The sequence below is a fragment of the Theobroma umbraticum genome, unplaced genomic scaffold (assembly GCF_002168275.2).
Source record: "Theobroma umbraticum cultivar Fairchild unplaced genomic scaffold, ASM216827v3 scaffold_204.0, whole genome shotgun sequence".
In the NCBI taxonomy this organism is placed as follows: domain Eukaryota; kingdom Viridiplantae; phylum Streptophyta; class Magnoliopsida; order Malvales; family Malvaceae; genus Theobroma; species Theobroma umbraticum.
In genome coordinates, this window is record NW_018397267.1 from 4,662,388 (window position 1) to 4,674,721 (window position 12,334).

The following is a 12,334-nucleotide window of genomic DNA, read 5'->3' on the forward strand; positions in this document are numbered from 1 at the left end:
TCGATCTTTGTTGGTAATTTACGCTTGAAGATACCCTGCTCCTAGGCCAGGGGAATATCCTAGCATTCCTTCCTTCATACTTTTTTACCGAACTACTTGACAAATGTCAAAAGTTAAAACCAAACGCCATTTAGTACTTTGTTTATTTTGTAGCAGTACTACATATTCTTCTCTGTGGGACCTAAAGAAGGAAGAAATGTGTCTTGCTTTCCGATCTCATTTATGAAGAGAACCAGTAAACCAAAAATAAACAACGGCAGAAAAAGCAGGACGTGTAAGGGCCACAGCCAAAAGGACCCCGTTCATGTATGAGCCGACAAAGGAAATATCACATCTGCAGGTTGTGATCACGGTCGCAAAGCTAAGCCGCTGCACATTGACGGCTTGGTTTGACTAACGCCCAAGATATGAATGATCCGTTTCCATCCACCCAATAGGCAAAAGCCTATATCCATCACCTTTCGCGTTCAAAATTCCTTGGACCGCCACTTCCAGTAGATCCAAAACTACAATCAAAATATCCATTTTTCATCCTTTCATTTGTAATATTAGGCACGTCATGCTAACGCACCTTGAGCACTCACAAGTTACAAGTGCGAGCATTCGCCTTCACACGAGTCACAACCTTATCCCAATGACTCATGCTTATATCATAAATTATTCATGCTTATATTATAAATCTCGTATCAATATTAGATGGGATAAATTTTAGATTTATACGTAATCTTACTTCAATCAATATTTTTTAAATTGAAAATATAACTCGTGAAAAAACCTACTCAATTTTTCATTTATGTAAGATTAATGAGAGATACTACGATTGAAATCAATCCAAATCAAAATAAATCTTTCTTTTTTATGAGTAAAAAAATCAATGTAATAAGAGCATTGCACAATTAAATGAGATAAAATATCAAAAATTTTACATCAATAAAAGATAAGATTAATCTTAAACTTATAAATAAAAGTTTTCCTCCACTTAATAAACATGTCTTTCAAGTTGAAAATATAGATTATAAGACACAAATATCAATATCATACCGACGTTTAACAAAAAGTAATCTTACAAAATAACTCCATTATTTGGAGCAATAAGTTGCATCATGTATTTTCACAAGTTGCAAAACTGTTGCAGCAATAGCAGCCAACTATGCAAAATTTCATCACATAATTGTGACCTAAAAGCCTGCCTAGAAACTTAACAGCACTAGAATATCGACAAAAGAACTTTACCCTCAAAATTCTTCATAGTTATAATCTTCCCTATAGCCATATCCATCCTCTTCCCCATCTCCATAGGAGTATAGATTACAATTTTCAGGCTCAACCTCATCACTGAAAATGTCTTCCTCAAAACCACATATTTCCAAACCCGATGTTCCTGATGTTCCTCTGGACTGCTGTGTGTCAATTTGATTGCCCCAGTTCAAGTCTATACTATTCGTCTTAGTCTTTTCAGCAACTTCTTCCTATAAGAAAATCAATTAAGTACATCCACAAAATCCAGGTGTAAAACTTTCTAATTAAATTTTGGATTATCTCAAAGAGATGGTTGGTCTATAGTTTGATTTCTTACACTTCTACTGTTCTTGTCTCTTAGGTATCAACATAATATCAGGTCTTAGGCAAACTGTCATGGTCTGATATCTGTCATTTCCCAATCAAAAGCAAAATGTAGCATATTTAAGATGAAAAGAAGATGAAAGTCCAAGTCTTTCTCTAACCAGTTAGACAAATGCAAGGAGACCAAAAGCCAATGGTTACTGATGGTAGAAATATGAAACTGATATGTTAATACAAACTATATAGATACTTATAGGTAAATTCTGTCTTAGAGTAGTATGTTATTCAACAGCAAGTCATCCCTACAAATACTTAAGCAGACCAAGTAAAAATACAAATGTAAGATCCAAATAAAAACCCATCTTAACCTGATCATTACATTGGCAATGTCAATATCAATATAGGATTTGTAAAGTTTCTCACACTAAATATAGCTGATGCATTTGTAGTAATTGTGATGAAATCAAGAAGAATACCATCAGATATCACACTATCAGACATTTCCTTTGCACTATTTTTTGAAAGTTTCTCATGCTTTAGTATCTAATGAAACCTACCACCCACTTTTTTGACAAGCTTCACACAACCTAATATTTGTGTTAACAAACCATGGATTCACAAGATAATTGAATTCTAAAAAGATTATTGACAACTGCATGATCTGGTGAAAGCATATGAGCACAAGATCATGTATGTGAACATTTCTACTACTATTTTTTTCCTGCTTGATTAGAGGTTCTCTTCAAAGAAGAAATACAAAGCAATCTATCAGATGTTAATCAAGAGAGTACAGATGTGCAAATATTCAGAGAAAATTTGCGTAAATACGTTGAATAACAGTGACAATTTGTGTTCAATTAAAGCATTATATGCAAGCTATTTCTAACATAAATTACTATAATATAATATACCATAGAGAGAGAGAGAGAGAGTACAGGCTCATCACTTAGCTTCTCCAATGCATCATAGTTGATTTTTGAACTCAGCCTCTACAAAGGAGGAAAAAAATCCACATCAATATGAAAAAAAGTGAAAAAAATAGGACCACAAATAATTACTCTGGAAGAAAACTTAAAGAGAACTTTAACAATATAAAGAAGCATCTCAGCAAGGCACGGATATGAAATGTAAAAAATTCATAAGATTACTAGTGAAATTTTCTACAGTGTTGCAAGAAAGCATGCCATGACATTACTTACCACTCATCTGTAAATAAACGGAACTTCAACAAGGGATATGTTACATGCGAGGAACACTTGGTATAGCTAACAACTTTCTCTATACTTACCATTTTATTCTCCTTTTCCTCTTCCTTTCTTTTTTCCATCCTGCTAGCAACAGCTTTCTTAGCAGAAGTAGATTTCTTTCCCATAGTAGGCTTTTTTTGTTTTTGCTGACAAAAAAAAAAAAAAAAAAATATATTATATATATATATATAAGATATTGGAGAATTTGAATAAGTTGAGGCCAAAATAGAATCAGTAGCTAACCCAGTTTTTATATTTGTTGGCACCAGCATACAGATGCCCTCATAATCCTTAACCAAAGACATGATGATGATCAGGATTAACTAAAGATATTAGCCATGAACTTTAAGAGAGCAACAGATATAATAAAGGAACAAGCAAAACTTGTGACACAAGTTTCCAGTGTTTGATGAAGTGATTGTACAGTTCAAGCTAAAACCACTGCCTAGATTCATTACCGCACATCACAAATTTGAATGCAAGACAAACCAAATGCATGGTCTAGGACTCCAAGAAAGTGATTGATGATAAAAGTATAAGTAAATGCAAGTTCTAACATTAATTCAGACAAACAAAATGTATGAACAAATAGAACTACGAAATGTTGATAGGCACGTGATAAATAAAGGCATGTGCCAGTTGTTATATGCATGCCAAAAAGAATATGACATCAAGGGGAAAGCAGTTCTGACATTGGACTCCAATGGTAGACTTGAAGCATTAGCAGTTAACATGACCACTTGGACTTTGTGCAGTTTAGCACACACGGCAACATTCTATTTTCCAAACGGCAATTTGCAACTGCAAAGACAGAGAGAACAGAGAACTACCTCTTCTCATTCATCCCTCATCATATCTCTTCCACTCCTTAATTAATCTTTATCTTCATTCGCATATCTTACTTATATTAACCAGGAAATATCATTTAAAGGTTAGCAAGGGCATACAAGAGCTCACATTCTAGTTCCAATGGATCCTCTTTTAGCAATCTACTAACCAATTTAGAATTTCTGATAAAAATTGCAGTAACTAGCTAACCAATTTGTATAACTCCATCTTATCAAAAAAAAAAAATTGTATATCTCCAGTAGCTCATAACTTCACTCAGAAAATAAAGATTACTTATTAAATTAATATGCTTCTAACTCAGGCAATATGCAAGAACTACGAAATCCAAAGAAATATTTTACAACTGAAGTCACCTAAAAGTTAAACTGGCTAAGAATTCGGTTTTTTTTTTTTTTGAACTAAACTATTAAGGAAAAACAATATATACCTTCAGCACCTCTGCTGACAAGCTTCATTGATAATTCTCAGCTGAAAGACTTGCATCTACCTTCGAGGCTCACTCTGCTAACTTATTTGCTAAAACATCTAGAACACGAAGCGACATTGATACTAGATATTAGGATATCTCATCCCCTAAACTCCAATTATTCAAACAAGCAGGAAACAATCAGTTTCATTTTTCCTCTACAACTTGTTCCCCTCTTTGTTAGAGTTCTTAAAAACTGTAGTATAAACTTAAAGACATTCACATAATAGTTTAGAAAAATGAAACACAAACAAAGAGAGAGAGGAGAGAAGAAAATAAAATACCTTTCGATAATCTTTATTCATAGCTTCCCAAACCATCTTCTTGAAAAGCATCTCTGTGTTGTTGTTAAGATATCCGGTAATCTACAATGCAGTTAGGATTAATTAAATTTAAAAAAACAAAAACCCGAAATGAAAACAAGTATTTCGTAAGGTACGCACCTCAGCGTCATCGATATCAGATAGATCACCATCAGATTTAGAACGCGACTTACGTTTACGCAAGACTCCATTTGTGCCCACGTTAAAAGACAGAGCTCCCGCGTTCTTCTCCACCTAAGAATTAATCCAACAACGATCAAAACTTCGTAGTTTCCAACAAAAGAAATTACTAAAACCAAAATTAGACGAAGCAATAAAAGATTATCATACCATGTTTTGAGAGTGGAGATTGACGGCCAAAACAGCAGTGCCGCCTCCGCGGTTTTGGAGAACTGGGCAAGAGAGTTTTTTTTTTCTTTCTTTCTAGATGAGAGAGCGAGGGTAGAACACTGGACAGAACACACTTTGAAGGCGGAAAACCTTTCGCTGTCTTTTTCTCTTTTTTGTTTTGAAACGTTGGATCCACGCGTTCAGTACGGTTTATACTTTGGTTATTTAAACTAAGAAAATGACCTGCGATAACACCGCCTTCTTTACGGATCGCGGCCCATGGCAGGCCGACTTCGGCATAGAATTACGGGCTTGTAATTGGTGGCCCGGTAAGAAAACCCCGTCCATTTATATGGATGCTCATTCTAATGATTACAAAATTATCCTGATATTTTTTTTAAAAAAATTACAAATTTGTGCTAAAAAGTTTGATTGAAAATTTTTTTGAATAGAAAATATATTTTTATTAAAATATTTAAAATATGTAAAATATTACATGAATAGTACATATTTATGCAATGGTTTTTTTGTTAACATGGCCTACTAAATCATTCGAGTACTCATTTTGCTTAAATTCAGCTAGAATTGGATTTATTAGTTTGATTGGATAATAACCTTAAAACGTTTTTGGCCATTAACACATATAGTTGGAATTAATTGGCATACGTACGTACATCATTTTTGGAAAGAAAAAGTATAAACAAAAATCGTGACAATTGACTTAAAGATAAATATTTTATAATTTATCTAAAATCTTAAAATTATTTAAAAAAATTTGAATGAGTTATATATACTAGTAGACTCATTTAAATTTTTATACTTTTATTTTAAATCAAATAAATTATCGTAGCTAATAATTGACTAAGTTTATATGGCACTAGCGTGAAAAGTGAAATGCCACATCAGTTGCCATTATAACATGTTAGTATATGACATCAATACTATGCGACATACAAATAACTAGTCCTCTCAAAATGAACTTAACTCATTGGGTCAGTTCATTTTTTATTAAAAGTGAGATGGGTAAGGGTATGAAAATTCAGACCCATATTAGAATCGGGTCTTGATGAGTTAACCCATCTAATCGGTGGATTATCTCGAGTTGGTGCAGGCCAACCCTGTGGCCAAATGAAAAAAATTAATAATTTTAGTTAATGTAATAATTTTATATATTTAATTATATAAAATTAATAATTTAACTATTGATTGTATTATTTATTTTATATGTTTCAATGTCTCTAATTTTTTCTTGTCAAATTAATAATTTTAGATAAATTAAAACTCACTATCTCTTTTTCTTTTATAATAATGAATACTAGATGATGATTATTCAAACCTTGAAGCATGATTGCCATCTAAACAAGATTCAAATATTTTACTTGAAGATAAGGATTTGTTAGAGTTATTTATTTTCTAAATTCTTAAAATTAATGTATCATAACTGTAGATTTTTTTTTGTTCACATTGAGTAAGATAGTTTTAAATGTTATTTTTAACTACCCAGTATCATATCAAGAATTATAGAGTACAAACACTGATTTTATTGAAAGGTCTAACAATTTCACATCAAAAACCTTTAAAACAAGTCATGTTCCCATAATTAAAGCCACGCTCACGTTGCTTGACCTTTCCAATCTCTTTATTATTAGCTCCATTAATGTGAATTTATTTCTTTACTTATGAATAAAGGAAATGATAACTTCAAACTTAATGACTAATAATGTGATGAGCAGTGAACTCTAACAACTCATCTTGTTCTCCCTTTAAGAAAGCATTTTTTTTCCTTTTAAGGAGAGAGTTGATCCCCTTGGGCTCATACTGAAACAAATAAATCATTCCATATTTCCAAACTTTAATTAAATAAGTCTCTTTTATTTTCAAGTTATATTGATTCATTTCTGACACCTGAGGAGGGGACTTAGGCAAGGTTGTCCATCACTGTCGATGCCTTTAACCTGGTTGCTAAAACCTTTAGTGCACTCATGTTCAAGGCTATCCATAAGTAGCTCATCAGAGGGGTTGCAATAGGTTCTACTGGAGTCTTTGTTTCCCATCTCCAATATGCCAATGACACGGTAATTTTCTGTAAGCCTAGCCTTACTTTTCTATTAATGTTAAAACGGTTGTTAAAATGTTTGTGGCTTCTGGTTTGAAAATTAACTTCTAGAAGAGTCATGTCTACGATGTTGGGATTGACTTGAATCTTGTGAACTCTTGGGCTGGTATGATTAATTGTAGAGTTTGTACTCTGCCAGCAACTTATCTCGGACTACCGTTGGGAGCTGTCTCGTGTTCTACTAGTGTTTGGCAGCCAACTGTTAGAAAAATGGAAAGTAGGCTCTACTCTGGGAAGGCTAAAACTCTTTCGATGAGCGGGGGTATCACACTTCTCAAATCTGCATTGAGTAGTCTGCCTCTCTTCCATATGTCATTGTTTCAGATGCCGACAAAAATCAAGACAGCGATTGAAAAAATTTTCAAATGGTTCCTATAAGTTAGTCCAAATCTTGTTGCTGCAAAATCTAGTTTGGATCAAAATAAAATTATTCTTGAGCAAGGTAACCTGAGTGAAGCTTCAAACCTGTGGAAAAATTTCACCAAGCCTTTTTATGGTTCTTGTGAGTTCAGCTCTTATGTTGTGGGAGGCATGAGGTTGTCTTTGAGTAACGGTTGTCATATTAAGTTTCTAGAATGACGAATGGGTTGATAGTTTTATTCTCGAGTGCGACTGTCCTAGAATCTAAGCGTTAGCGAGCCAATAAAGATGCAAATATTGATGAATTTCGCAACTGGATTGATAATAAATGGAGATGGAACATTGCACTTCGCAACAATATCTTTGGATGGGCTAATGATCAATGGGTTAGCTTCCGCAACTTGATCAATGAGCAGGCCCTACATAGAGATTTTCAAAATAGCTTATTGGGAAGCATAGCCCTAATGGCACCTATTCCCCTAATACCTCTAGCCGGGAGGTGCTCACACGTATTTCTACCTCGGCTAAGCATTGGAACCACGTCTAGATTGGTCTTGCCCCTTTTAAAATTAAGGTTTTCTGCTAGCAGCTTCTTTAAGGAAGATTGGCTGTTAAGGACAACCTAGTTCGTGGGGGCATTATTGGTGTTGAAGCAGCAACCTATCTTTTATGTAGACACCAAACAGAAACGGTGAACCATGTTTTCTTCTTCTGTGGTAAACCTTGGCACCTGTGGCAGTAGTGGGAAGCCTTGTGAAATGTGCGCTAAGTTGTCTATAAAGACCCTCCGATTTGCTTCATTTCCCGGCTGGAAGTGGCCAGCTCTCTTAGCAATGGGCAAATATGGACAATGGCTTGGTATGCCGTCATATGGGCCATTTGGACAAAAAGGAATGACATTATCTTTAACGGCAAAATTTGGGACGAGAAACAAATCTTTGAACTTATGAAGCTTTGAGTTGCATATTGGGTAAATGCAAAATGGCCAAATCATAATGGCTCTATTGGTGATCTTGCTAGGCTCTCAAGCGAGGGAACTACTCCTGAGAAGAATAAGAACGCCAAGGAAAAGATGGCATGGACCAAACCACTTATGGAAAGACTAAAATTTAACACAGACAGTGCCTCAAGAGGTTGCCCTGTTGACTCAAGGATTGGTGGTATCCTACGAAATGAGCACGAGGATGTACTAGTTCTCTTCGCCAAATCTGTTGGCATCTGTGATTCTAACAAGACTGAATTGATGACAGTAAGAGAAGCCGCCCTCATTTATGCTACCTCTGGAAGGTGCATCTCTCACCCTCTGCTTATTGAATTTGATAACAGAAATGTCGTCAAATGGATCACTTTTCCTAGTGATGTGCCATGGAGGTTGAGACTGTTGGTAATCCAAACTTTTATTTTTTTTCGTAAAATTAGTGAATGAGAGATTAAACACATATTGCACACGGCAAATAACGAGGCTGATTTCCTGACCAAAGAAGGCATTCTCAAACCAGAGAACTTTCTTTGAATTTGTGATCACAGGTCATCCCAAGTTGTTGAACAGGAACTGGAGGCTGCACTCACTATCTGAGTTCTTTTTTCTTGGCCGCTTTCCTGCCTGGAGGCATTTCCTGTCATGAAAGCTTTATCCTTGTTCTTTTGCTTTTCTTTCATGGGTCCTTGTCTGAGCTAATATCTTACTCTCTCATGTTGGTGGACCCGTTCGATAGTTAATATTTTGGCAACTGCTCTTAACTTGTAATGACCCTGTGCAAATCTCATATAGATTAGTGGTTCTCTTGACAATGATGTAAAGCATTTTGCTCCCCGCAAGGTTTTTGTTGTTGCTGCGGGTCCTTTGCAAAGATGGAAGGGGATATACTTATCCCTCTTTTTTTTTTTTTTGGGAAATAAATTATTCATCCTTATTTTTTAAAAAAATGATTAATTTCTGGAAAACAGGTTTGAGGAGTAGGTTCTTAACTGGCTGCTTAGTGATTACATCTAATGACATCAACAAAATTAGGTGGAACCTTGGATTTATTAAGAAAGCGTTGGTACTTGGTAGGTTGATTAAATTCAAAGCAAAGAAAAAACAAATAACACATACTGCGACACTTTTGAGTAGAAAACGACACTGCCACACAAGCATAAAAGAAGACAAGCTCTGTTCACGGAATTTGTACTGAAACGGACTACAGAAGAAAGAGAACCACAATCACGCAATCAACGTTCCCCTTTCCTCCTCACCTTTTCATTTGTTTATTTATTATTATTTCTCAATTTCTCATCCATCAATCATCGCAATTGCTATGTTTTCTTGAGTAAAAGCCGTTTAAACCTGCCGAGATAGTGCGGTGGGGAGCAGCTTCCATGGCATTGCTCTACACGTCTAAAGGCCCTAAGTATGACGCACGTGCTTTTTTTTTTTGGTCAAATTACATGAATGTATTCATTCGGTATAGTAAACTCAAGTCAGGGAAAAAACCACAAAGCACACATCATATAAGATCAACTGTATAATTAGTCTAATTTGTCAACTGATCAATGTTGCTTATACATCTTTCTTTTTACCATGGTTGGATAATTAAGCTTTATTTTAAGGTCATATACGTTGTGTATGCATCAATTTATCTATAATGCATTTATTTAAGAGTGCATTTTAAGAATTTCACAAACAGTTCAAAATTAATGTATACTTAATTTAGTAGACGTGTGAAATTTTATATTCTGTCATTAATGTATAAAATTATAATTTAATATATAATAAATAATTAGTATACGTCGTGTCAAGTGGAGAAAATATTAAAAATATGTAGAAAATGAAAAGTGATTCTCTCGTCAAGCTAGATGCGTGTATAGGTAGAAAATGTATTAATTAGTTCCATAAAGGTTCCATTATGATACAGCATGCAAAATTAGGAGGGGCACTCACTTTTTCCTTTAACGAATAGATTTCTAGTTTGAATCACTCAGAACAATTACAAGAAAAGATTCCAAACTTATCACATTAAAAAGGCCAAGCTCATTAGCTACCCGGCATAGAGATGGCACTCGAGCATAGGTTTACATTACATACAAAAAGCAAGAAACATGCAATAGTTTTCAAAATATCGGATAGAGACAAACACTTTGAGCATTGAATTTTTGAATTTTAAAAATCAAAATGATGATGAAGTATTGAATGAAACTAAAAAAGGGGTGGTTGATCCGATAACTTAAAAGAAATGGACAAGATCTTTTGCACGTAACAACGAAATCCATATGCTATGATTAACAAACCCAAAATTTCACGAAACCAATTGGGGGTTGTCCTTTAAAATTACATTTTGGCATGTAATATGGACCCAATGAGATATATTAATTAATGCTTACGCTCTTACAAACATTCATTCTCGTGGCTAAATGCATAAAACTTTCCCTTTCCCTTCCCAAATTAATTTACGCACTTGGAGTAAGAACCCCACATGTAATTTTCCAATTTTTAAGAAGCTTAGTATTGTATATTTAGTTTCATGACATGAGATCATGCATGTGGGATATGTGGCCATCGATCACTTTCTCTTAAAAAAAACGCATAGTCCAAACCTAAATATTATTGATTTGTTTCTCTCTCTTTCCATCTTTTTTATGTACTTTTCAAGTACTCTTGTTTGTACCATAAGGCTCTTTTATTGTAATCTCTCTATAAAACACTCTCGTTTTGCCTCTCAACTTTCTTCTTCTTCTTCTTCCTTTTTTCTTTTCTAAGGTTATGAAGAAACTGATGCGAAGACTATCACGAGTTAAGGTGACTCACTCGACCCAATACTCAGTGCTCCGATCTGAGCCTCCTGATCCTGTGGAACCCACCAAGCAAAGATCGGACGTACCGCAAGGGCATTTCCCGGTATACGTGGGGATTGATCAGGGGCGGAGGTTCATTATCAGTGCCGAGATGCTGCGGCACCCGATCTTCGTGGAGTTGCTGAACAGATCAGCCCAAGAGTACGGGTACGAGCAAAGGGGAGTGTTGAGGATCCCCATTAACGATGTTGTCTTTGAACGTGTTCTTGAATCTCTCAGGCAAGGCCAAGAACCTTCCAGTCTTGATGAACTGGTTTAGTTAAACAAGAAAAATATGTAGGGGAAATAAATGAAAAACCAAAAAGAAAGAATGTTTTTTTCCCTTTCTTCTTACGATATTTCTTGTTAGGTGAGATATCTCCTCGTCGTTTGTATATAATGTGATGATGGAAAAAGCAGGCTTTGGTGCTGTAAAATAGCAGTTACTTGTTTCAAAAGCAGCAAAACGAAAGTAGGACCTTGGCTTTTTGTTTTTTTTCAGTGCTCAATTAAACTGCTTTTTTTTTTTTGTGAAATTGGATTATTATAAATAAAAAGAAGCTATTAATTATTCCATGCTAATTTTAATGTATTTGCTTAGACAATTTGGATGAATTTGTTCTTAAATATTGGGACCAAACATACTGTTAACACAGAAAAGTATCTTTTCTTTTTCTTTTTTTGTTTTAATTTGAGAGGATTGTGCTGGTATCCATGCGAGAAAATACCGTTTTTCTACTCTTATTTTGTTTAATATTCCATTTATTTTCCCAATTACTGCTCATTACTAGATAATTTACTCACGCTAAACATGCTAGTTGTATTTATAAAACAACTCTTAATTTCGTCAAAACTTCAATTAATGATTATAAGTCTTGGTTCACTCTACTCCATTTGCAATTTGCAGTTTGCACAGCCTTGATTCGGGGTGACTAATAGCAAGCCCCACTTCCCTTTTTCCTTTCCTTTTTTTTTTTTTTGAAAGGCAACCCCAGTTCTGTTTAATTACTTATTTCCTTCTTTTCGGCTGAATTGGGGAAGCCCCCGGTTTCATTTGTTGCCAGATGCTTGGTTTTGATTTCAGAAAGGCATAATGCGACTGTACGGTCTCCATACTCGATTACAACTGCCACCGTACGGAATTTCTTAATCGGCATCGTCCGGCATTCCAAGGTTTTCTTTTTTTTTTTTTTAATTCCACACATATTGCGTTCCTCCTTGCCTTTGCAGCCCAAAGTTTGTACAATACTTCTTTAAACAAACGAACGGA

General features: G+C 34.8%; 2 protein-coding genes across 4 annotated transcripts; one reads left to right on the plus strand and one right to left on the minus strand.

The window, feature by feature from the left end:
- Positions 1-949: 949 nt before the first annotated feature.
- On the minus strand, positions 950-4,961 carry LOC110424381 (zinc ion binding / transcription regulator). Of its 3 annotated transcripts, XM_089784971.1 has the most exons (7): positions 4,779-4,961; positions 4,569-4,682; positions 4,410-4,490; positions 2,852-2,956; positions 2,499-2,552; positions 1,577-1,647; positions 1,328-1,469 (listed from the first exon to the last, which is right to left on the minus strand). In XM_089784971.1, exons 1-6 carry the CDS (start codon positions 4,779-4,781, stop codon positions 1,615-1,617), a joined length of 390 nt encoding a protein of 129 aa, XP_089641097.1. In that variant the 5' UTR covers positions 4,782-4,961; the 3' UTR covers positions 1,328-1,469; positions 1,577-1,614. The 3 variants fall into 3 exon arrangements, with proteins under 3 accessions (XP_089641096.1, XP_021294611.1, XP_089641097.1); XM_089784970.1 differs by lacking the exon at positions 1,577-1,647 and having other exon boundaries at positions 950-1,469; XM_021438936.1 differs by lacking the exon at positions 1,577-1,647 and having other exon boundaries at positions 950-1,469; positions 2,475-2,552.
- A 5,822-nt stretch (positions 4,962-10,783) lies between these two features.
- LOC110424573 (auxin-responsive protein SAUR71-like) lies at positions 10,784-11,730 on the plus strand. The gene has a single exon (XM_021439168.2). The coding sequence runs from the start codon at positions 10,994-10,996 to the stop codon at positions 11,342-11,344; it is 351 nt and encodes a 116-aa protein (XP_021294843.1). The 5' UTR covers positions 10,784-10,993; the 3' UTR covers positions 11,345-11,730.
- The last annotated feature ends 604 nt before the right edge of the window (positions 11,731-12,334 follow it).